Source organism: Notothenia coriiceps, unplaced genomic scaffold (assembly GCF_000735185.1).
Source record: "Notothenia coriiceps isolate Sejong01 unplaced genomic scaffold, NC01 NC01_scaffold00022018, whole genome shotgun sequence".
Taxonomy (NCBI): domain Eukaryota; kingdom Metazoa; phylum Chordata; class Actinopteri; order Perciformes; family Nototheniidae; genus Notothenia; species Notothenia coriiceps.
In genome coordinates, this window is record NW_011354719.1 from 662,700 (window position 1) to 688,399 (window position 25,700).

General features: G+C 40.7%; 2 protein-coding genes across 3 annotated transcripts; one reads left to right on the top strand and one right to left on the bottom strand.

Annotated features, from left to right (window-relative positions):
- Positions 1-1,590: 1,590 nt before the first annotated feature.
- On the bottom strand, positions 1,591-13,739 carry LOC104953573 (G protein-activated inward rectifier potassium channel 1-like). Its single transcript, XM_010780521.1, has 3 exons — positions 11,909-13,739; positions 4,230-4,446; positions 1,591-3,859 (listed from the first exon to the last, which is right to left on the bottom strand). Exons 1-3 carry the CDS (start codon positions 12,575-12,577, stop codon positions 3,192-3,194), a joined length of 1,554 nt encoding a protein of 517 aa, XP_010778823.1. The 5' UTR covers positions 12,578-13,739; the 3' UTR covers positions 1,591-3,191.
- A 1,983-nt stretch (positions 13,740-15,722) lies between these two features.
- Positions 15,723-24,300, top strand: LOC104953575 (zinc finger protein 281-like). Of its 2 annotated transcripts, none has more exons than XM_010780522.1 (7): positions 15,723-15,932; positions 18,063-18,584; positions 18,728-18,838; positions 18,944-19,067; positions 19,873-19,965; positions 20,095-20,213; positions 20,518-24,300. In XM_010780522.1, the coding sequence occupies exons 2-7, from the start codon at positions 18,135-18,137 to the stop codon at positions 22,120-22,122; spliced, it is 2,502 nt and encodes an 833-aa protein (XP_010778824.1). In that variant the 5' UTR covers positions 15,723-15,932; positions 18,063-18,134; the 3' UTR covers positions 22,123-24,300. The 2 variants fall into 2 exon arrangements, with proteins under 2 accessions (XP_010778824.1, XP_010778825.1); XM_010780523.1 differs by having other exon boundaries at positions 19,882-19,965.
- Positions 24,301-25,700: the final 1,400 nt, after the last annotated feature.

A 25,700-nucleotide genomic window follows, 5' to 3' on the forward strand; every position in this document is an offset into this window, starting at 1 on the left:
TGCTGTATCTGATGGACTTCATACAGAAAGGTCAATGCTAAAAGTCTAAGATAAAGAAACAATTCCACACTAAAAAAATATAAATTTGTGGCACAGTGTTGTGTGTCAAGTATTTTCACCGTGTGGTTATTGTTGTGTGATAATCTGCTACCTTCTGTTGTAAAAGTCTGTTCTTATTCGGCTCAGCTTTTGAACGCATAGGATTTCCATATGGTGCTCAAGAAATAAATGTACTTTTTGGTTGTTTAATGTTTGGCTGGATCTCATCCAATTCTGTAGAATATTGTGACGCTAAATCAGACCAGGCTCATTTGCATGTTTATTCTATAGATGTAATAACCATTATTGCACCAAGGAAGTGTCTCTGAAGGGAAAATTAGACCAATCCATTCCCCAAACACAATTTAATGACAGAAGAATGAGCAAAACAGATTTTCCTTTACAGTTGAATCCATCATTATACTGTATTATGTCTGTTTGAAGAATGACCTGTGATTTATTCTTCCCCCTTACATTCATCTGAGCTCATTTTATCTTTAGCTGGACAGAGGTCATTTTGCACTGTCAACGAGTAACATAATCAAATGTATGTTTTAAGCTATTTTTTGCAGTATAACTAATTAGTTCTCGACATCCTCTGATGTGCAATGTCTGGGAAATTGCCCTCCTCTGGTGCACTTCTATCTTGATAGCCACAATTAAGACCAAACTAATTCCTCATTTCCCCTGCATGGTTCAGCTCCCTTTTGGTACTTTGGGGTTTATTACTATTTCGTTATGTAGGCAGCATCCTTAGTTAAACGGCATAATAATGTTGTACAAGAGCATCTTCTTCAGCATGGCACTTGTCTGATCATCTGCAAAGAAAAAAAAGGGATGATTGTACAGTGTGGTGTGTGGATTTGTTTTATAGGCTAAATATGTTGGTTATTGATGACAGTGGCTTCAAAAGAATGTGTAATCTAGATTGTTTCTGAACAGTCTGTTGTCTGCAGTGTTTTATCTCGGGCAGTGTTTTAACTCCATGTCGAGTATTGACTTGCCTGCAACCTCGAGATTGGAACGAATAAAAAGTACCTAGTCGCATCTACAACTGTTGCTAATAATAATAATAAATTATATTTCTATAGCGCTTTTCTTGAACCCAAAGACGCTTAATGGAACATGTAGTTAAGTTGATTAGAGCCATGTTGTACCAAGCAGTGTTCATACGGTGCCACTGACCAGGCTGGTGAACAGCATTAAATCTTTAAGATAACGAACATTTAAATGATTAGCTGAGGTTGCACCCAGATTAAGGCTAAGGGCTTTCATTCTAAGTAAGCAGCGTAAAGCACATTAACAACGATAAATTCAGTAATAGTTTGCCACCAGAGTATTTTGTCTGGAGCTACTCTGTACTTTTTCCCTGATAAAACTCACATTCATATTTAAGGCTTTAATATTAAATACAACATTTAAAAAAGACTGAAATACCACAGGGTTTTGAAAGCTGGATTCTGTCCAACAGAGAAGATGAGCATTTCAATTTGGTCAAGAAAATGATATACTCAGCACTTGTATTTTCAAATAATTTATTATTAAGCATTTGCAATATGAAGTTTTAACTTTCCGTTATATGGCAATCATAAGTATCCCCTGATGTCAGCAACCCTGGATTCACAAATATTTGTTTTGGATTTTTATAAATCAGTTCATGATGAAAGAGTTCTAAATTAATACATTTGTTATAACGAGCCAATGCAAAAGCACACTGCACCAAGGGGTACAAATAGTTAAAATTGTACAGTAGTAAAGATACAAATAAAATAGGCATTCAAACAAACAAATATTCAGTACAAGTGATAAATAAATATAGTGTATCAACCTAACTTGTTTAAATTACCCATTTCAGTTGGATTGACCATTAGCTAAACCCTGCTTTGTCTTCCAAACTTTTAATCTCTTTATTTACAATGACGGCAGATTGAAATTCTTATTTGTATTTAAACAATGGTCCTTCATTGTACACTAAAGAGGTAGACAAATACAGATGTCTCATTTGTAGCTGGCAACCATCCATTTTTTCAGCTTTACGTAAATTAGCAGCTAATTCAGCTAACATTAGCTCTGTTAGCTGAATACTCGGTCTTCTGCTTCTTATTACAATTATTTAAAGAGTCCGTAAATATGCGCCTGGTGTCAACATACATGATATTGTGCTAAAACAGTGAGGGTTAAGCTTATACGTCCCTGCAAAAAGTCAGCAACCACACTAGTTAAGCAGGATGGGGTGGTGATGTTAGCATACCCTGCAAGTTTCCAGTAACAGCATTCACACAGTGTGGTATGTGCTAGCTGTGAGGGTTTTGTGTTGACCTGTAAACCCCATAAACTACTATTAGGCATTAAAATACATACCGTGCTCCTTAACCTTGGAAGTAACAGTCGTTTAGTTATGCAGGTATGCTATGGTACATGCTAACGTTTGCACCTCATTTGAGACTAGAGCACATATACGCACGGTTTTCTCAGACGACCAAACTCTTTAAATTCAGAGGTATCACTCTTATATAGAAACTAAATGAAGTGGACTCACTAAATGTAGCCCTTGTTTGAACAAAGTTACAAATGTTTAACTCCTGACCACATCCCTTATCACATCCCTGGTCAGCCGACTGAAAGTCCACACCATCCGGCAAATCTTCCCTTATGAAATAGGGGCACAAAATGCCCAATGTGAAACGCTTGAGGAATAGAAATCCCAAACTTGACAGACTTGCAGTGCCTGGTTACTGATTGGACAATCGCTGTTTGGAGGAGGGGTTTAGCGAATGGTGAATTCCGGATTAGTCTTATTTATTACTGCCACTTTGGTAATTAACGGGTATAGTCTTTTAAGATAATAAAGTATTTAATGCAACTCTAAGAACCTAAGTGAAAGAAACAAGGGAAGTGTTTAAAGTCAGTGGGGGGCACAAATGGTGATCTATCAAAAATGACTCACAGTATGAGCGGATGGATGGCTTATTGGCGTTGTCCTTTTATTTGTGGCAATGGACAACTAAGTAGAGAGCCCCTAATTAAATGTAAAGTACTGGCCCAAATCTGCAGGAAAAAAACAAAACTTGTATCACAGTAGTCTTTGTTTATATGCAATGCCTATCAAGCCTGATTTAATTTCAAAACGTCTTAAAAGTAGTCTGCAGAAGTCAGCGGTCAGCGTTCATTCTGCGCAGTTTGGCGGGCAGGTTGTCCTCTGGCCGACCCCCTTTTGAGGGAATCTGAACCGGGGTTGGAGCATAAATGGTGCTAATGGCTTTAGGCAGTCTGTGTTTATCCATCTCACACTCCTCAACATCTCCATCCAAGGACAGCAGCTGGACCTGCTCATCCAGCTGTTCTTTCTTCACAACAGGGATGGAGCTAGACCTCAGCCTCTGAATACTAAGTGGAAGGTCTCCTGTGCTGGAGGCCTTGCCCCCAGGCAGGACTGACCCTGTCTTCAGTCCCCGCCAGTGGTGCTCATCTTTAGTGGAGTTCATGCGCTGGAGTTTGCTCGGTAGCCTGGATGTTTTGTCATCTACGTGGTCTGCATAGTCGGCTGAAAGGAGCCTTTCTCTGCGACCTCCGCGGCTACTGTTTCCCAGCTGGGGAGAGGAGCTGGTCAGTGCGGCAGGGAGCGAGTTTGCCGCCGTCAGAGAGGACTTCTCCTCATGCTCTTTGACGCTGTAGGGAGGGATATTGACCTCAAAGTGGTTGTGGAATTGGGAGTAGTCGACTCTGAAGAAGCCCTCCTCCAGTGACATGACGGGGAGGAAACGATGGCCCCACAAGACTTCATCTTCGGTGTAAGATGTCCTCGCCTGGCATGTCATCCCTAAGATGGAGTAAAGAGACATAGAGAAATCATTTAACTACAGACACGAAAAAGAAAGGACTGAGAAATGTGTAGAAAATGGGCTATTAAATTAGAATGGACAGACAGCTAGACAGGGAGCAGAAATGAAAAGTGCATAATTGCTTTAGGAAAAATACAGACAGAGATGGGAGGAAAATGTATTATGACAAAGATGTAGAAGTGCTGTTAAATAATTAAAGACCATGAAATTAAACATTCCCTTAAATATTTTATTTTATATTACTGAGAAATGCTTTATGCCAAAGGCTAAATGATGATGAAATAAATGTTAAGGGAATGGGAAGTTAAGTCAAATGTATTAGGGAAAAATGTATATTTATGCTCTAACCAGTGGTTTCCACGATGCCCTCGAGGATGACAACGATCTCAAACTCCTCATTCATGAGTGAGCGCTGCGACAGATCAAAGAACGGGCTCTTGGTGTTGATCTCATGGCAGATGGTTAGAGGCGACACCAGAAAGAGTTGGTCCGCCCCCGTCCCGAAACCCACATCCAGCTCGCACTGGTCCAGGGGAAGGAACTCGCCCTCTGGGGTTTGCCGAGACTGGAAAACAAATAATGATGACATTTAACATTTAATTTCTTATTACAAGAGAACATTGAGAATCATTCTGCAACCTTTTCTCTAAATTGTGTAATTAAACCACCACTGAATGCTTTGTATTGAATTTCAAAATCACTAGGTCTATAGCCCTAAGTGTTTGATCTGTTCTTAATGGTTGTAGTTTGAAGTCTTAGATTATATTATTAACTTTCTTGGGGAGAATTAAAAAAATAAAGATCAATATCACTTTCATAGAGTAGTATCAATCTACCCAACACTTGATAGGAAAGGGAAAGAGGGCATTTTCCCAAAATGTATGCTTTCTTTGAAATCATTATTGTGGTTTCAATGAAACCGTCTGTTCGACAAAGCAGCTGGTATTAGCCTATACAACATGGCAAATAGAAAACCTCCAATATTCAAGTCACGTCTTTGTTGTAATGAAATAACAATAATTGAAGGCTTCATCCATTTTGCTTCAGGATGACTGGTGTGCAGCTATTAGACAGTTTTGTTGAATATTATGTTCCACTTTAGAGGACATTTTCCAACCATAACCCTTTACAACTACTGTATGCATGTATTTTTTGCAGGTGTATAACCCTGATGGGAATGTAACTGAAGCTGTGTTAAAGGTCCCATGAAATAGCTTTGAGAAGCAATTTTCCTGTGTGATTAGCTGTAGTTCCACATGAAATAGCACGTTTGGGGTGGCAGCTAAAGTAAGGAGGGATTTAAAAGCACAAAAGTAGGCAGGACAAAGCCTGCAAACTAAAATTGATCATAGTTGTTCAGGATCAATTCCATCATCCAAGCCTCAGGATTTATTTTTCATGTTCCTGCAAATTGATGGCACTTAAATCCAACCCTCTGACCTTCTGCTTTAGTGCTGGATTGACTCACCAGACCTGGACGTTGTGTAAAATGGGACATTTTATTGGATGGGATTTCTATTTTTGAGTTGAATGAGTCAACAAAACAAACTCGACCCTTTTTGCCGACACGAGGATGGATGGCTTTTGATGCTAAACATACAAAGAAATACACAGAGAGAATAACATCATTCAAAAGGTTTTCTCAGGACCTTGATCTTGTTTGCTATGCACTTACTGGCAGACATGGGTAAAGGTGAGAATAAGGGTCTGAAGCTATTCTGTTTGACAACATGAACATTGGTAACACTTGTAGTTTAAGACAATAATCTTTTACTATCATTAGAGAACTTAAAAACTCTCTGTGGTAGCCTCACCTCTAAGTATCATTTGATAAAGGAGAAGACACTAGTGCTAGCTCTGGAAAAACTAAGCTCAATCAAATGAAGTACTTTTTTAAGTGTTAAATTATACCATGGAATGAGGGAGAATGCTTAAACTTCTCTAAGCTTATATACATAAAAATACATTTTTATTTCTACAGCGCTTTTCTTGAACCCAAAGATGCTTTACATTTGGGAGGGAGGGTAGACAAACAAAACAAAAACAAAACTAAATATTATTATAAATACATAAAACGTGCCTGTATTGCAAGCCTCTTGCTGCAGTTGATACAAAGAAAACTGTGTTTGTTTTAGCAAGAAGGACACAAATAAAAACCCTGCTCCAACCCATTCAACCATCAACACTAGTGAAAACAAAGCAAAAAAAAAACTGCAAATGTCTAATGGCTCAATTCGAATATTTCTCCCTGCTGCCTCATGCTAACTTGTATGCAGAGCCGCCTCCCTGGTCCTTTGAGTGAGGAGCCACTTGGTCCGCAGATGGCAAAGAAATTGTCATTTGTATTCACAGTGATGTTGAGGAGAGAAGGGTGTGACATTTCACAGGAAGACGTCTGTGCCCACAGATCCCTGGCGTGGTGAGGGAGAGTGTCACCCATCATGCTGTATCAGTGATGGCCGCTCACTAAATCTGCAGTCAGGACGCCTATGTTCCATGTCGACTGAAGTTAAATCAGAATGAAACCCTGAAATCTAGAAGTGTGGGTGTTTTGAAAACAAAAGAAGTATGGATGCCTGGGGGTGAAAAAACAAGAACGGAAAAGCTATAAAAAAGAACACACACACCAACTCCTTGTCCTTAAATCAACCACTCTGTATATTCTTCTACTTGATACACTTCTTCATGGCATTTCTCATCGTAAAAGGTGTAATAGATGCAGTGTAAATACCAAGGAAGGGATTATTGGTTTGAAAGTTATATCAATAGTTTGACATTTTAGATAATATATGTATTTGCTTTCTTGCTAAGAGTCGGAGAAGATCAATTAAACTTGTTTTGTTTGAAAGCAGTATGAATCTAATGATTACTTTAAATGCAAATAAAAATCGGTGTCATTTCCAGCAGCGTATGGTTTATTGTTATGAATTGTCGATGTGTGAAATATCTGTTGAATGAATAGATGTGCTAATTATTGCTGCTTCCCTTTGATATTTTCACATAATTGCACTTTGTTAATTAACCCACTTCCTGCTTCATCCTCCTGCATCTATTAGAGATAAGGTGAAACAAACAGGCAAGCATAACATTTAAATACAAGTGTAATGGTTGTGTGGTTTTTTCCATATTGCTTTTGATCGCCGTTTCTTGTAAAGCTTCCTCCCACACCTTTAAGTGGGAGAAGCACATGACATCATTTTTAAAAGCCTGTTTATGATTATATATTAATTTATTTATTTCTCCAAATCATTAAACAAATGTAAATTGTCGTTGATATATTGCAGGCAGGTGTCCCATTTTTCAGCAATGCTCGTTCAAGGATATGATTTTGGAAACCAATTTCCGGGGAAGTCATATTTAAGCCAATTCTAGTCGTGAGAGTTGAAGCTGCTATTTTTCAGACATTGTTCATAGCTTCATCGCAACAAAATGATACCTCCACCAAGGAAGGCGGCTTGACACTAAATGGTTTTAACGAGGTGAAAGCTTTGTGTTCGCAAACCGTCGCTAAACAGTCAGTGTCACAGGGGGGGAAATTAATGGCCTTTAGAAGCGGACCTGATAGAGAGGGAGTGCTTAATTTACAGAGCCACCTGAGATTCAGGTTGAGTGTAAGCAGGCCCTCTCCCTGGTGACTCACTTCCTCCTCAGGGGCAGAGTGCGATGCAAAGACACACTGACAGTGAAAGTTAGAAAGAAGTGTGTGTGTGTGTGTGTGTGTGTGTGTGTGTGTGTGTGTGTGTGTGTGTGTGTGTGTGTGTGTGTGTGTGTGTGTGTGTGTGTGTGTGTGTGTGTGTGTGTGTGTGTTTGAGAGTCTGTGTGTGTGTGTGTGTGTGTGTGTGTGTGTGTGTGTGTGTGTGTGTGTGTGTGTGTGCGTGCGTGCGTGCGTGCGTGCGTGCGTGCGTGCGTGCGTGCGTGCGTGCGTGCGTGCGTGCGTGCGTGCACCTTGTTTGTCTTTAATGCATCTGTGTACGTGTGTATGTGCAGCTGGAACCTTTGAGCTGGACATCAAACGTAATGCTCAGGCGTCACATTTGGGCTGCCATTCCCAATCTCTCGACAGCACCATTAAAGTCTTTCTCTCAGGTCTTCTACTCTCTTTCTTCACCACTTTCCACTTGTCCTTCAGAGTAAGACACTGGCAGATGTGGCGAGTCACGCTCGTGTGTCTGCCTGCCTAGCTAAACGCCTGCCTGTCTATCTGCTACTGTCTGTCTGAACTAGCCCTCATCACTTATCTGCTGCTGTGGACCGACCCACTGAGACGAGTGTCTGTTGACATTGACGAGCACCGCCCAGCTGTCGCTCTATTGCTAAGTCTCTTTTTCTTTTATTGCACTTTTTTTTTTAGGCCGGTTGCGTTCCTACATGCACTGCTGGCTCTACTACCTATATATTAAAATAATATTCCGCCAGTGCACCACTGCATTGTATTGATTTATTAATGAAAGCTGCATTAATATTAATGTAAATTCAAGGACAGTTATCTTTTAAAGTTAATATGCATTATGAATCGAGAGAAGAGCACAGTGCTGCTAAGGAATAATGTTTGCAGGAATAATTAAATTAGTTGTCTAAGTCAAAAATGAAGTGTAGTCTCTGGGACGCTTGACACCAAAAGTGGGTCAAACTGCAAAAAGAGCCAAAAAATACATATATCTAATGAAATAAACGTGCCACTGAAAAGGAAGAGTATTCACTGTTACTTTGACAAATAGTTGTGTGCCTTTAATTTTCTTTTCTATGAAATATTGTAATGCCGGTATCAATAACTTTTTTGCACACCAAAAAGTCACAAATAGTAAGAAATGTATAACATTATAGACTTCCACCCAAAACCCGTCCAGAATTGGTGAAAACACTTCCAGGACCATTGGCCCCTCCCACTTTGCAACTGTATTTACGACACTTTAAGCCTCAGGCCTTCAAATGGTTCAGAAAAGCAAACAGCCCTGGCATTATATATTTATGTACTATAGCCAGGGGAAAAAAACACCAATCAGATTGCACTAGCAACACCATCTACAGCATATAGACGCTGCAGGATTTCCATTCAAAACTGCTATTTCTTTTTCTGTTAAATTCCATTAAACATTTCAAGAATGTAACTGTTAAAAACATCGAATTAAAGCAAGATGTTCCCAAAGTATATTTTTAGAGCCATTTTTAGTTACAATATTTGTGTTGAACAATCGTAATCCCTATATTGACCTCATTGTGATTTATAAATGTTGTTGCCAGCGGTCCTTGCCAATGTGAGGATGAGGACAATAGTCTTACATCAAATCCTGAATCAATATAAAAAAGTGTGAAAATAATAAAGCTGAAAAACTTAAATGACTGCCCCAAAATATGCTTACTTGGTTTGCTCATTACATACACGTCTTCTGTTTAAAGCAGATTCCCTGACAGCTCTGCTTGTTTGTTTTCTTCAGTGTTGAAAAGTTGGAGATGCAGTCCTGCGTAGTAAATGCATTACATTGCACTGTAAATAACGTGCCCTGCTAATCAGGAATGTGACCAACTTTATCTAAGTATCCAGGTCCCGTAAGAATTTACAGCCCATGCCGTTCCCTGAAAATGGATTGCAGTTGCCATGTCACCGTGCATTTACACAGCTCCATCACTTGGATTTACTGCGGCATGTCTTGTATCTCCAGTCAGCTTTGTTAGGACCCCACCTAACAATGACCTTGAGCCGTGCATTGCTGGAACACGAGCTAGGTAGAGCACAACGAGGTGATGTAGAGTCACTTTACTGTAGCCCAATGCTTTATGGGCTCTTAAACATCACTGAGACAGCTAACACACACTTTGAAAGACACATTATAACACCATCTATTCAGCAACAATGTTTCCTGCACAATGCAACCCTTTTAACAACACATTTCATCTAGAAGCCAAAGAAAGTAGAGGTTTGACCTTATACTAGGGTATTATATAATTGTAGAAGCAGATCAATAAAAGAAAAATGAAACTGCACTGTACAAAGTTAGTTTTCTGTTGGTCCACAATCACATTTAATGAAAGCTCATCATTTACTGGCAGGAATCCCAAAGTAATATCATCACATAAATCTGATCAACCGATGTCTGTTGAACTACCAAATCACAGAGACAGATGGTAAGAAGTTGAACACTTTAATAAACAAACTTTCCCTATTGCCCTAATTATATTACACTCAGGCAGGTTCATTTACTTAAAAAAAAGACCTAAGCGGTAAAGGGAAGATTAAGTATGGTGCAGTGTAGTTTAAGTACTTGTAATCTACTTGTAATCACACTGCAGCACTTAGTTCTGCTTTAAATATTGTGTGCAAGTTTCAGACTTATCCAATAGGCCTTAAGGTATAAAAAAATAACTAAATTCTCAACTGTGTGGAAGATCCCTGTGCCAAAACGGGTAATTCTACTAAGGAGATATCTTCATTATTGGCACAGATTATTCAGAGCAAGGTCAATCATGAAAGCATGGTCCTTGGGAGAATATCCCAATGTTCTGTTTGAAATAACTGATTTAATGTGTCATGGACGATTATTACAGAATATGAAACGCTCTAAATGTGACTCCTATAGCCTTCGTAGAACGAGAAGAAATTATGATTTGTGACTTGATGATGCTCCGTTGATTAATTGCAATTAACACACCATATGTTTCTATGCCTTTTGTCGGCTGTTCATTAAATAGTTAATGATAACAGAAGGAAAAAAACGAATTGAAGTGAAAGCTGGAGCATATAGCCTTTATACATTGTTGAGGCATAGCTTTTGATGCGTTAAACTGGGTGACTTTTATTGCCCTACTGGATACTTTTACTCTAATCAAATGTAAAATGACTGAACAGAAAACCTTATTTCAAATTATATCATATGCCTGGATAAAATCACAGAAGATGAAGTATAACCACATTAATACCAACATACTGGGAGCTTTCTGGAGACTTTCCCCCGAGGTTCAGAAAGTAAACTGTCACTTGAGATCATCACGCTACTCCGCAGAGAACACAAAAGCACGACTAACTCTCCCTGTCACAACAAAGCACCGCTCTCCTTTAGATATCGGCGAGTGTTTGGACAGGAAAAAAATAGAATACATTTAAAAGACATTCCTGCTACGGAGAGAAAACGCAGAGCTTGCAGATTAGACACACAACTGTCAAGAGAAATCTGCTTGTGGCAGTGCATGTGGACAAGATGTGTAGAAAATAAGTGCTGTCCAGCTGTTGGTCATAAATTCTGCAGAGAACAAAAAGTATTATTGGTACTTCAGAAACCTAATTTAACGATACAATCTTAAAATGCAGTAATCATCGCTGCAGTTTCTTGTAGTTTTGAATTGGACAAAATGTTATCCTCTTCTCTTGTATCACAGCCAGAAGCTCCTTCCATCCTCAGAATACCTTCAGCACTGAAACCAGCCCTCACGTCATGCAAAGGTAAATCTCTTCCTATCAGTGCTTCAGATTAGTGGCATTTTGTCTTTTGGCAAGACTGACCTTAAGAAAAATACTTTACTACATTGCAGCCCACTCAGGAAAAGAATTGCTCTGATTGATTGTTTAGTCAATAAGCGTGTAGTTGTCCCCTGAGGGCCCATTCATCTCATCTTAGCACAGTTGAAGGCTAAGGCACACTGAGGGGGGGGGGTGTAACTGTATGCTACATCCTGTGCAGAAACACAACACAGTGTCCAGGACAAACCCAGTTACTGAAGTACAGTTGCTGCAGGGTGTGAATAGTAACTCATTAAAATACATCTTATGTTGGAGCCTCGTCGTGTTAAACCCTCTCTACAAATCATAAAGGCCCTCAGGGAGTGCAATCAATTCTGGAGATGAATGGGAATTCAACGCATGACTTGGAAAGCACTCATAAAACCCAATGAGCAATTTCAAAACAAATTAAGTGACTGCCAACATTAGTCTTAGCCTGGATAATGACTCTCCAAGAGGCAAATGCCCACTGCGCAAAAGTGTGCCTACTTTTTGAGTGATTTGGAATAAACTAAGTGTTTAACTTATAGCTTACCTTGATGAGTTTGCACCTGATTTGCGCGGACACCATATGGCTGTTCCGCAGGTTCCCCACTCGGAACATGAGGCACAACTTCCCGTCCCGCTGCGAAATGACTGCTTCCTGGCTGAACATCAGCGTCTCTGCGCGCTTCTTCGGCTGCGACATCTTGATGAACATGCATCCGATGAGGAAGGCGTCCACGATGGAGCCCAGCAGCGACTGGAAGAGGAAGAGTATGATACCCTCCGGGCACTTTTCAGTGATGTAGCGGTAGCCGTAGCCGATCGTCGCTTCGGTCTCGATGAAAAACAGGAACGCGGAGGGAAAGTTGTACACGTTGGCGACGCACGGGGTGTAGGAGTCTTCGTGGCCGCCGTTGCTCAGGTCGCCCCGGATAAAGGCGATCACCCACCACATTGAAGCCATGACCAGCCACGCGACTGTGTAAGTGAGGATGAAGATGAGTAGGTTCCAGCGCCATTTAAGATCCACCAGAGTGGTGAACAGATCGGAGATGTACCGGCTGGTCTCCCCGCCAAGGTTACCGTGCTGGACATTGCAGCGGCCGTTCTTCTCCACGAACCGCTGCCTCTTCTTCTTCACCTGTGCGGAAAAAGTAATGCCCTGGTTTGTGTTAACCACCTGGTAGTCCTCGCCAAATTTCTTCCGTAAGGCTGCCATTGTTTCAATCCCCTACTTGTGACAAGTGATCGATACTTGTGCAGAATCAGGCTCTTTGCGCAAGTTTGTTCCCCCCCTGCCCAAAATCCATTCAGCGCGCGTCTGGCATCCTGTGAGGTGGAGATGCGCCTCTCTCGTGAAAATTAATCCTAAATGAGCTGAGATTCTGCGCAATACATGATTCAGATTCGGTCCTTTACGCAAAAGAGTCAGCTGCAAGTGCCAACTTTTTCTTCAGTTTTCATCCATGCAGGAAAAATAAACCACCTTCAAAATGTTACGTTTAAAACTAAAGCTGCTTCCAAACAGCTCGATTCAGAGGCTTTGTCCTCGCTGTAACTCAGGTGCTGCTTCAATAGACCTGTGAATGTGAATAGCAGGCTACAGTGCGCACTTCTGCCTCAGGGAACACGCTCTTGTAGGAGTGACTTCTAATCAACGATTGAAGGCGAATTGCAGCACGGGTGGTTTATTCCTCTTCCTCTGGGGGTGGGGCAGCTGATGTGAGGGTACAGAGAGAGATATTGTGTTATGTCTGTGCACAATCAGATGGAAAACAATGCAGCTTGGAAATAAACCATGGGCAGCCTTTTAGTCTTTAATTTAATTTGTTTCCACATTACTTTTAAATGCATTTCCCGATGTCTGATAAGGTGGCTCTTATGGGAAACACTGTACTATTAAATTGGTTAGTCTAAGCCTTGGGTCGTTGGTGGCTATTTAGTTCCCCCTAGTGTTACTGTAGTGGTAGTAAACCTGAGTCAATTACTGTAAATATGGACCACATAATTCTTTAAAGAAAACTAAATGTAATGTAAGTCAGTCTGACAGATTGTGGAGAAATGTATCCAGAAATACACAATTAACAACAATGGGTTACTATAGCCTATAAACACCAAGTCCCTATGAGAATATGATCAACTTTGATATGATTTATCGCCGTTACAGCTATTTACTGCATTTGAAAATGGAATAACTTATTTTCTTTCCAATGAGGGCCTTAATGTGAACAATGTGAAATGTGTTGTCTCTTCTGTAAATGTATTAATAGTAAGATATGTTCATGCCCCTGTAAAAGCAGGTGCTGTAAGAGGAATATCAAGTTTGAATGCATGGACGTTGCAGCATTGTAATTTCCTCTGTCACCATTGTCAATACAATAATCTTACAATGACCTTGCTGTGTTGATTAACTGAAAATAAAGGAGTATGGGGCTGGTAGGAAGAACGGACAGAGTGAGACATTTAGTTGGACTAACTCCAAGGGCAGCAGGAAATTAGTTGTTCAGTTCTAGAAGTGAATACAATATAAGTGGCAATGAAAACCAATTGGAAAAACACTTTTTACTGGATGATTTTGGATTTGGACATAATAAATATGTTGATGTTTTATCAGCAGAGGACATGACACATGCTAATTGAACTGTGCACAAAAAAACTGAATCTCAGCTATTTACTATTTTAAACCTTCATACAATAATATGTGTTTCTAATTGTGTTTTAAGTACAGTATGCTTCCCCTATCAAAAACACTTTACATGACATGCCTTTATACTTGATACAGTATTTCGTAAAGGGTTGCATGATGAGTCAATAATGTTAACCGCCACAGTCATTTTTAAGTGATATTTAATATTTTTGCTTTTAGCTCCCCCGAAGCGCATACCATGAACTCTTGACTGTAAGGCATTAATCTGATATCTGTCAATAACAGGTTGATAACAAAAACTCTTTATTTTGTTAATAAGTAAAGACATGTTTTGCTTCTAGCAGAAGAACATGTAAAGTGCGGTAAACACTGCCTAAACTGCAGGAGAAACACACACAATGTCCTCATTTTCCTAGTTCTAGCTGATATAAAATGTCAAATAAAAATGCATCAGTAGAGAAACGAAAGCTCCCAAGGATTATTATATTAGCATTCGAAATAACCATTTCTACAAAGCCACAAATGTAGTGCCTGAACAATAAAGGAAAAGGACACACTCATAATGCATCACACAACAACACAACATGTTCTATTCAATCTAAGGAAGACAACAGAACAAGGTCAAAATATGAGCCCTGTTCACCCCCATCATCAGTTATTCATGAACATTCACTTTGTGGAGACAACACAAACAAAACAAATGTGATTTTATAATTACATTTTGAAACAGGGATTTTCTCATTGTGCAGATTACCCCTGAACTGATCAATACTATCGTGGAGCCAATTCCCTAATGAAATTAGTCATTAATCAATATCGAAATAAACCAATTCACTGTGAAGATCGTGCTATCGGAATCATACACATAAAAAACAATACAGTCTCATTTGTTAACAAAGTTCAACATTTGTGCATTGGCATTTTTTATTTATCAGCATCCATATTCTTATGAGGTGTTACTATTTTATTATGAATGGAAATGTCCTTTACTTAATTGATTTAATGAATTTACTTTTGCTCTCTGTTTGTAATGTATGTGTTAATAGTATTTATTTACCTATGGTTTTCTAGTTATTTTCATCTACATTTTCAAATTGAATCTTGATTTATGTCTTTTTGCCTTACTTGAAAATCGAAAAAAAGAAAAGGTTATCATTTAAGTACCTTATATATACCTAAATGACATGTTTATTATATAAACCTGACAATTATTGCAACAAAGTAAATGTTACTCTTTGTATAGACAACAAAGGATCCATTGTGAAAGATATTTTCATGATATGTTCTCCTCTTTTATATTTTGCCAAAATCCTTTCAGTACTGCGCATTCCCAAATATACATCCAACCGTTCATCGCATATTTCATTCAACATTAAAGTGATATTGAACCTTTATCTAACATTGAATCTTTCAAAAGGAACCCTGAACAATACATTGTTTTATCTTCCAATTAAACTATTTCCATAAATTGATGTGTGTGGCTTATCATATCCTCCAGTGTCCTTTTCTGAATAATTACATTACATTTAATTTAGGTGTTTTCTGTCATGTCAGCTGTTAACAATCTGTATGTCTGGGAGATATGTGTTTTACTTGGGACGTTTTCTGAATCCTGAATTAAAAAAGATAAAGACTTGCACGACGCCATGTCCCTCCACATTACATGATGTGTTCATGTTAATGTGTCCATGTTGTTTACATTACTATAGTTCACACTCTGTGCTGTCCAGCCTCTCTCTTCCCTCAGCAGACTCCGCCAGCCTGTCTCCTCTCACGACCCGTCCCTACTACACCCATAATTCCCCGCGCCAGGACAAGATGGACGAAAGCAGCGACCGCCGGAGAACAATGTTTTGGCAATAAACCCCCAAAGCGGCGAGGACGGAGAGAATACAGGCACGTTTTAACCAACTGCGGTCATGTGTAGGTGAGTGGGAAACGAAATAGTATTTTATTTGTGGTGAATGCTTAAGCTTTGTCGAGATTTTACCCGACGGAATTGTGAGACGGTGAGATGCACCGAGAGCCAGCATCATTGTTTCTGTTGCATGGGCCGTAATGCGGGTTTTCATTCTGGGCAAGCTAGCAGCTAACTAGCTAGCTCATGGCAGCTTGATTGTTATAAACACAGCTGCTTCAAAGCATACAGTTTTGTTTAGCACTGGATATCAAGTCCACGTGTACAGCAGTCGCCGAGGAATGTGTTTGGTAGCTAAATGTGTTGGTAAGGCTTATCCTGGAGCAATTACAGCTAAAGTTAGCTAACAATAAATAGAGCGCCAGCGTTGCTCGAAGCCAGACAGATTTGATTTCACGAGCGTCATCAAAGCTTGGGAATTGGAGAATGAGTAATTTTTACCGATGACCTTATTTGTCTAAAACTTGCTGTTAAAATGTACATGTCCAACTGTTTTGTATTTGCTTCTATGGAATTGATTCATGCCTTTGTTTGTGTTATGCTTCCCCTCATATATGTACCTTTTTTTAAATAGCCAATATGCGTTAATGGCATCAAATCATGGATCCTGTTTTAGCATTAGCTAGCTTGATAGCAACACTAGGTAACATGCTAAACGTTGCGTTACATCGATAATATAGGCTAAAAATACACATTTATCAAAGACATACATGGCTGATTGAGTCAACATAACTTTGATTGTTGGTTTGACTTTACGTGAATGGCCGATCTTTGGTTTTAGTTTGTCTTAGCCTATTGTTTTGATTGAGGACGTAAAGGTGCGTTGATTGTGTCTCATTGTGGTAAACCGGTTAGCTTGCTATGCTAACTAGCTAACTATTATGCATCACAAAAGCTCATCCGCTTTCTGTTGAATTCAGTGTGGAGGAGCCAAATGGTCGGCTAGTGTAGACTAAACAATACATTCTCACTCCAGTCTTCTGTGCTCCTTTCGATACACGTAGTAACACATCAAGCCTGCCTATTTTAACTGTTACGTCTAGCTGTATTTGACCTAAATATCGTTTGTTTTAGACAAGTGTAGTGGACCGAGTAATGTGCCTGTATTGAAATCAATGCCCCCAGCTTTTTTATTCACGATGGTTTATTAACCAAACATGGCCAGCGGTATGCTTCAGTATCCATCAAAGTGTAAAAACAATAGGGATGTTTGTCTGAAGGCGTTCAAGCTTTTGCACAGATTTTATTTTTGGCTACATTCCAAAACACATGTGGTTCTAAATGCTGCAAGCAGAACAATACAGGGTTCAGACGCAGGGTTTTGCTCTTTTCTCCATTTACTATTAAACTAATTCTATAGAACCGATTTCGTTCCAAAGCTTGTAATTTATTAAGTATAGAGCTTCACAGTTTTTTTTACTTTATACCCTCACACAACATATATCATTCACAATCTTAGTGTCTCTGTTTTTTTATTAACCAGAGATCTGTATTTCAATAATACACAGGCACGTGCATTTATCTTTCATTCAAATGTGTATTAATAATGTCTTTATTTTGTGTTTGTTATAGAGAACACTAGGTTATTTCACGATGGTTGACCTATTTATTATTTCATTTGGGGATTGATGTGGAATTTGGGCCATTCCGATGGTACGGTCTCTTTGAAGTATTCGACATACTAATTGTAAAAGAATATAAACGTTGCCTTCAAGCTGTGCCAAAAGTCGAGTGCTGGGTTTGAGATAAAAGAAAAAGTCCACTAAGTGCTTTCATATTTTATATTCATATATAACATATAGTATAAACAGTATTTACAATTTATCGCTTGTCTGTTGTGTTGACAGTTTCACAAAGTGAGCTGTTTATTTTAATTCAGAGGTTTCTCACGACTATTTACGTAAAGCCTAATAAATCCAATTACGTAATTAATGGGCCACAGGGGAAATTGAGAGAACATTGTCATGCACATACTGAAGGCTAACGACAAGTGAGAAGTACTTTAGGTTGATTGGTCTTAGAGATTAGGTGTTTGTATATAAATTAATAAAAAAACCTGACAAATATTTGTAATTGTATTTTACGTATCAATGTCTAAAATCACCAATAATTAACATGATTCTTCTCTCTCTCTTTCAGGAAACCCTTCTCCTGCATTCTTCTTTAGACCTATTGCCCTTCTTCTTCCCTGCACAAAGCAACACCTCCACCATGAGTATTATCCAAGACAAATTAGGCAATGAGTTTTTGCGCAATGGTGGCATGGATCCCAATTTTGCACCAGGTATGCTTATGTTCAGCCACCTGCCGCCAGTCACCAGCTTTACGCGGCTCGCCACCCAGTCGGTTATGGGCGAGCTTCCTCAGGAGATGATCCTGAAGAAAGAACGCGACTCGCCCCCAGACCACCAGGGCAACTTGAACACGGGGGGCTTCCTCCACAGTATGGGAATCAAGCAGGAGCGACTAAGCGAGCTGGATTACCGCATGCCCCTCTACAGTGGGGGTGGAGGAGTAGGGGTAAACTGTGCTGGAGGGGGCGCGGGGAAAAGTAATAATGACATGCCGGACATGTCTTTCGGCAACCATCACCACCAAAATCACCAGAATATGCTCCTTCATGACCTCAGCCTCAGCAACGTCCGGTCCCTTGGAGAACAGGTGAGAAGGGGTTGTCGTTCTTAATATTGTTTAGTGCTAGCTAGTTCAACTTGAATTTGTACACCCTTTTAACTTTCTATGTATGTCCCTTTTCTGCCATTTACTGAACTTACCCTGTTGTTGTTGTTGTTGTGTGTCCTCAGATGCCTGTAAGACCGGGTAAAGAGCCAAAAGAGTCCGCAGGTAGAAGAGGGCGAAGGAACAACGGGGACGGGCAGGGAGGCAAGGCAAGAAGGAAACGCAACGATGCTAAGGTTAATCCCTTATCTGTGGTCCCTGTCAATACACCAGCAAAATGTGCAATTTGCCTGAAGAATATCTCAGTATCTAACATGTTCTGATGTGTTTTCTCTTTGTAGGCCATGATGTTGGATGGAGAAGGAGCCTGCATGTCCCCCAACTCAAAACCACATATCTGTGAGCACTGTAACGCGGCCTTTCGCAGCTCCTACCACTTACGCAGACATGTGCTCATACACACAGGTGAGAGGCTTTCGCTGCTTGCCAGTGCCTTTTACTTCTTATCCTATATATTTATATTAAACTATGTGTTGATAAGTTCAATTCAACCAGCTATGTCCACTCCTCCTTTCACTATGCACCATTGCTGATTAGATCTCCCATTAAGAGACGCCTGGTTGAGACTGTATTAGAGCTAACAACATTATAATGAAACTATGCTTGTACTAAATGTACTTCCCGTGATCAATTTGCATGTTACCTGCTCTTAAGCTATGTTGGCAGGATTGCACTAAAACACAATTAGGCAAAAATCAAAAACAGCACTCTTGGAAAAATAAAATTACACTCTTCACTACCCTCCGGTCTAATCTCCCCTTCCCCATGAGTGCTTGGGGCCATAGCTAAAACCAGGAAGCCACGGATGACTCAATGATTACTCGTGTATTTCTGGAAGTCTTAGTCATCCTCTTTGCTGGGAATACCTCATTTTGCTCTTAGAACTTAAACACATAAAAGATTTGGAGGAAAGCATTTTTTCAGTTTATTTGAAATCACTTGCCTTGTTTTCTTATTACTTCTTCCAAGCGTACTGGCGCGTCACAATTTAAACATGGGAAATAAGTTGTTTTTGTATAGTTCTTTATCTTATGTGTCACACTAAATACACAATATAACACAATTTCTCTAGGAAATGTCTATATGAAGTGTTTAGCACGTGAGTCTCATACGTCTTTGAGACGCCACAGCTTTAACTGTCATTGTGACCATATGGTCGGGTGACGGGCTAGGAGATAATTAATGTGGTGAGCGGATTGTTGTACTCTTGATCGCACAGGTGAGAGGCCTTTCCGGTGCAGTCAGTGTAACATGAGCTTCATCCAGAAATATCTTCTCCAGCGGCACGAGAAGATCCACAGTGGTGAGTGTCTGCCCTTGGATATAAAGTCTTGTGTTTTTGGAACACATCCCGTTGCTTATCTGCATAATCACATTGTATAAGCGAGGTTGTAGTTACACAAACTCTACCACCGTCATCTGTCTTTTTCAGGAGAGAAGCCTTTTAGCTGTGACCAGTGTAACATGCGCTTTATCCAGAAGTACCATATGGAGCGACACAAAAGGACACACAGTGGCGAGAAGCCATATCGCTGCGATACATGTCAACAAGTAAGTTATCTGTGGTCTGTTTGATCGGAAGCTTACCGCTGTTTTCTCTCCGAGTTGATGTCTTTTGCAATTTGGCTTTTATATATGTTTTTGAACTATGTGTATCAGTAACATGCATTATTATCATTTTGCCTGCAAATCTAAAAAAACATTTATTTTTGTGCTTTCCACTTAAATCCATCTTTTAAATCCCTGTCTCAAATGGGATTGGTGAAGTTAAAAAACGTCATTGAGAGCAATATTTTAGAACGGTTTTGGTTTTCCTCCCTTATCCTTATCCATGTTCTCCTTTTTCCAATTTTAGTTTTTCTCAAGAACAGACCGGTTACTGAAGCACAAACGGACTTGTGGAGAAGCCATAAAGAAGGGCCTGGACCCGAGCATGCTGGAGCTCAGCGATGCGGAGCTAGGCCAGGGCAGCTATTCACTCACTCAGGGAAACTCGACCACCTCCGGACGCAAGAGGGCCAAGTCCAAAAACGGGGAGGGCGGCAAGAGGAAGAAGAACGCCTCGGCATCAGCAGCTTCTTCCTCTGGGGCGATGAGTATGCAGGACTTCGACATGGAGCACCCGTCGGGCTCCGACCCCAACATGCAGGGACGTACTCCTAAATTGGTCTTTAAAAAAGCCGGCCGCAAGGTTCTGGATAAGGGCCTCCTCGCTCTGGAAGACACCGCCGACGGACATAAACGGTTGGGGCAGAAGCACGACTCCATGGATCACGTGGAGGTTTCGGGCCTCGATAACATGGGTCTGCTCCAGGGGCCCGGGCTCAACAAGCAGGGGCCCACCACCAGCAGCAACTACGATGATGCAATGCAGTTTGTGAAAAAGCGGCGCTACCTCCAAGCTGTAAACAATGACTATGGAGCCGGCTCACTGCACATGGCATCCCAGGGCAACAGCGTCATCCACGGCTCCCTGGGGCCCGAGCCCACGCTGGCCATGCTGGACACCTCGCCTCTGGATCTCAAGCACGACAAGTCAGGCATTCCAGACGAGGTGCTGCAGACCCTGCTCGAGCATTATAGCCATAAGCAAGAGGGGCAACACCACCACGACGTGACTTTCGACCTGTCGGACCACCCGCACCACGTCGACCTCCAGCCGGCGGCCCCCGTCACCCCTGAGCTGGAGGATGACTCCCCCAACGGTGGCGACAAGCATGCAGTGATGAGCGAGTACTCGAAGTTCCTCCTGCAGGCCCTGGAGCGCACCAGCCACAGCGGTCCCTTCCCCAGCCTTGGCCAAACGGGGCCCTTCCCTCTCCTGTCCAGCAGCTCCAGCCCCACGGGGCCCCTCTTCTCAGACAAACACGGGTACGCCACATCTCCGCTGGACTGTGGCTACCCGCCTTCTGTGTCCTCCCCGCTTCCCATCGTCGCCCCTTCGTCAAACTCCTCGTCGACGTCCTCCAAGTCCCACTACGGGATGCTGGTCAGCTCCCCCTCCCAGGCGGGCTACCACCTCAGCTTGGAGCCCACCAGCCACCAGCAGCTGACCCCCTCTCAGGAGCTGACGGAGCAGCTGGAGAAGCAGCACTCCCCGGGCACCTTCAACCTACCTCCCCAGGACCTGACTGCCTCGGCAGACGGATCCAAGGGGCCGCAGCCCAAGTCCGGAGTGGGCATTGCACCCACCAACGGCTCCAGCTACCCGGACCTGTCCCCACTGAACACCCCAAAAGAAACCATGTACCAGATCGAGAACTTCGCCCAGGCCTTTGGTTCCCAGTTCAAGTCAGGGCGGCGGACCCCTCTGGGCTACGGCAGCGATCCTGGGGTGGAGTTGGACCACCGAATACGGACTCCAGTGTCAGAATTCTCAGGGTATACCAGTTTGTTAGCTGACGTCGGCGAGCCAGTGAGTACAGGATCAAAAACCCAGACAAGCCAAAGTTTCAGATAAGGGTCAAACGAGGTGAATCCAGCAGGGGGCTCCTGTTACTGTCCACGCAGCCCCCACACCCATCCTAATTTTGTTCGTCTAGCAAAGTTTTGTTTTAAAAAAAAACACTGCCATTAATTGTTCATACAAAATGACCAGGGAGGGTCTTTCATGGCCTCAAATGCAATTTTTTAAAATATTCTCATTTTTATTATGTATTTAGTCGCTTCATTTTTGTTTAAGAGTAGTGATTTTGATATGAACGTACCGTAGATTTAAATGTAATTTAAAACATTTAGAGGGTAGCTATAAACTTGCTTCTTTTTTTTTGGAAACCCTTGTGTTTTACCAATCATACCATTGTAAAGTAATAATGGCTAATGTTGATAATTTCAATAATAACATGTGTGGCAGGGAAAGGCCCAGAATTCAAATTGCAAAAAAAGTATATATTGTCTGTTACAAGAAACATATTAACTCAGGAAAAATAGTCAAATTTGTGTAATAAGACTTTGTATTATGAGATGCAATTAGCACAGTTTTTACAGGTGTACTTTGAGACTACAAAGCTTTGATTTTTTTGTTTCTTTTTTACTCGTCGGAACAACAAATTACAATACATGATGATGTGTGGTTTCTACTGCGTGTAGCTTTGTTGAGATTACGGTACTGTTGTGTCAATGTGAAGACATCCACATTTCTTTTGAGAGCCACATGTGTACACGAGGTAGTATGAATTGTAGTGGAGTTCAGCACACAGCATCGTTAAGGTAACTTGTCAGCTTTAGGCGTCGGTTAATGAATGTCGTGTAACCGCATACTTCTCTAGTTGTGCCTGCTTTGGCCGGTAGAAAAGAAGAAGCGTAGACTAAATTCCTCCCATTGCCGTTACGGACGTCTCAAACATCATCGGAGATCTTTTCCTCGTGCTGTTGCTGAAGTCGTCACTTTCTGCTCAACTCTTGCTGTTCCTTTTTTGTGTAAATGGAATCAAACAAGCACTTTTTAAAAAACAAATCATCATTGGAAGCAACAACAACCCATTCAATTTGCATATGTGATACGTGATTATTATGCTAATGATTATTAATATTATTTTAAGAGGAGAAAACTGTGAATGGGATTGGGGGGTGGTCGGGAGGGAGGGAGTATTTTAACGGGTTTGAATAGGGGTCGAGTAGGCATGACCTTGGGCATCTAAATGTATTTTGTTGCTTTTTTCTCAAGGGTAGAAGAGAATGGGAGGGGGGGATTTTTTTCTTACGGTCTGTCGGGTGATGTTGTAAAAAGATTTGCCATAACTTTGTTATACAATATTTTGAGAGTACCTCTTTGTATTTAAGTGTTTTAAGAGACGGGCTGACATGCTGGAACCCCAAACCCCTTTTTATTTATTCTCCACTAGCCACAACAGAACTCAGTAGCAGATATTTTTGGCAAGTAATCCCATTACCTCTTACCTCCTTTTCCCCCCCCTCGACTTTTTCTTAATGATGTTTTTAACCCCACTGTGGTAGTAGATGCAACAAACTGCTTCAATGATACAGTTAAGAAACACAAACGGTAACTTATTCCCCCCTCCCCTTTCCCAAAATGCAGCCATGCACTCGCAAGAATAAACAATGGCCTTCTTTGTCCTCCGTGGCTAAAGCCATTCTATCCCGGCAGCCAGGGTTGATATTTAATTTAGTTGATTTCCTGTAAGCCCCCCCTCCCCTTCCCTTTTCCTATGTCTGTGAGCTCCACAGCCAAGAGACTTTGAAGCTGCTCAGATCACAGGGAACAAAGACTGACCAGCCACCTCACTCCAAACAAACACTATGCTTTCTAAAGTAGAAAAAAAAAAGAGTGGGTGAGAGACGGAGAAAAAAAAAGACGATACGATTGACCTAAATATACCTCATATCACTAAAGCGCAAGAAAGCAGGGACACGCGTTTCATGTATGTAGTGGAAATATTTGTAGTATAGGTTCGACATATTGTATAATCATTTTAACACTGCCTGTGTTTACAATTATAGAGCAAATGACTCGTCAAAATGCAAATGTATTTTTCTTTTTCTGTAAAAACATCCACGCCAAGCAGTGTTGCATTCTAGATGCCTCATAGAACATTCATTTTTCTCGTTATATCCCTTATTTTTGTTACTTGCCATAATGTGTTTTGATATGATCTCTAGAAGGATATTGTTTACAGAAATGTACAAAAACACTACAAATGTGTGTTCTCATTTTTTTTTTGAGTTTTTCTCCAGTATGCATGATAAAGACATTTTTCTATGGCTTTTTTTCTGACACCTCAATACCAAATGTTGTAGCAGAGGCCTCCCCATCCCCTTTGTCTTATTTGTTCTAGACCCCATGTGATATGATTTCCCAGGCTGTACCTGTTATTGAGATGAACGGATTAGAGAAGCCAATAAAACTTTTTGTTACAAAAAAAGAAGACGGTGTGTGGTTTATGTCTCTCAGAAGCTCATGATACTTGATATTGTTTATTTGTTCTAATTATTGGTATTATTTTGTTCTGTTTTTACAAAAGATTTTGAGCAAACATCTTTTCCTGGCAATGACAGCAGCACATAGAAAGATGGCTGACAACATTTGATAGAAATCTGAAGAGAATTAGGAATTGCAAAACAAAGACTCTAAATAATAACGTGATGTTTAATGTAAATACACACTTAAGGCATTACAAGCACACTGCAGATTAAATTAGAGAAATAAATATAAAGTTGTGATTAGGGCTGCACGATATTGGAAAAAACTGACATAGCGATATTTTTCCCCTGCGATATTATTGCGTTAGGAAAAATACAGGAATTTGGAAGAAAATACACCTTTTTTTTTTTGTCCGCAAACATACCTTTATTGAACTTTATGATATACAATTGGTATTTTTTTAACGATATTTAACCGGATGGAGGATTTTAGCCACGGACTTCTGGATCTTAAGTTATCAGAGCAACAAGTTGAGCTAGCTCGGTTATCCTGCTGTGATCTGATCAAGAATGGTTGTGATTGGTGGTTTGCTGTGCATGCAGAGCCTGCATGTCACTCACTCAAGTACCTTTTCCTTTTATAGCAAGTAGCAAAAGAATTGTAACATGACGTGTTTGAGTTAATTTGCCTACTTAATATCGCACTTCCTACATTTAATTTTTTTTTAAATCGCACGTCCTGCGATGTGAATATCGCGCATGCGCATAACGCGATTATCGTCACGACACGATATATCGTGCAGCCCTAGTTATGATTGTTTTTCAGTTACATTTTTCAGGAAACATTGTAATTCAGATGATATGGTTTCTAAAACTTCTCGTTTTCTCCTCAGTTTATGAAATAATTGCTTTGAACACTTGTTCCCAGTTGCAGGTTGTATTTCAACACAGAAGCCAACAACAACAACAGTGACTTGCATTCTCACTTTGGATGCACCTTGCTCCTGCTGTGAGTGACAGTCATGTGATCCTTCAATAGATTATGTGTTTTTAATGTGATTTTAATGTGAATCCTCCTATCGTTTAGAAACACGACCTGCTGCCAGAGGATGGAGCTGTTCTCCACCGAGTAGCTCCTGACAGACGTAAACGCAGGTA

Coding starts and splice junctions, on each gene's coding strand:
- LOC104953573 (XM_010780521.1), bottom strand. CDS start 12,577: ATGGCAGCCTTACGGAAGAAATTTGGCGAGGACTACCAGGTGGTTAAC. Junction 4,447..11,908: donor TCAGGTGCAAACTCATCAAG/GTAAGCTATAAG, acceptor TTTGTTTTCCAG/TCTCGGCAAACCCCAGAGGG. Junction 3,860..4,229: donor GGGCATCGTGGAAACCACTG/GTTAGAGCATAA, acceptor ACTCCATCTTAG/GGATGACATGCCAGGCGAGG.
- LOC104953575 (XM_010780522.1), top strand. CDS start 18,135: ATGAGTATTATCCAAGACAAATTAGGCAATGAGTTTTTGCGCAATGGT. Junction 19,068..19,872: donor ACATGTGCTCATACACACAG/GTGAGAGGCTTT, acceptor GTTGTACTCTTG/ATCGCACAGGTGAGAGGCCT. Junction 20,214..20,517: donor GCTGCGATACATGTCAACAA/GTAAGTTATCTG, acceptor TTCCAATTTTAG/TTTTTCTCAAGAACAGACCG.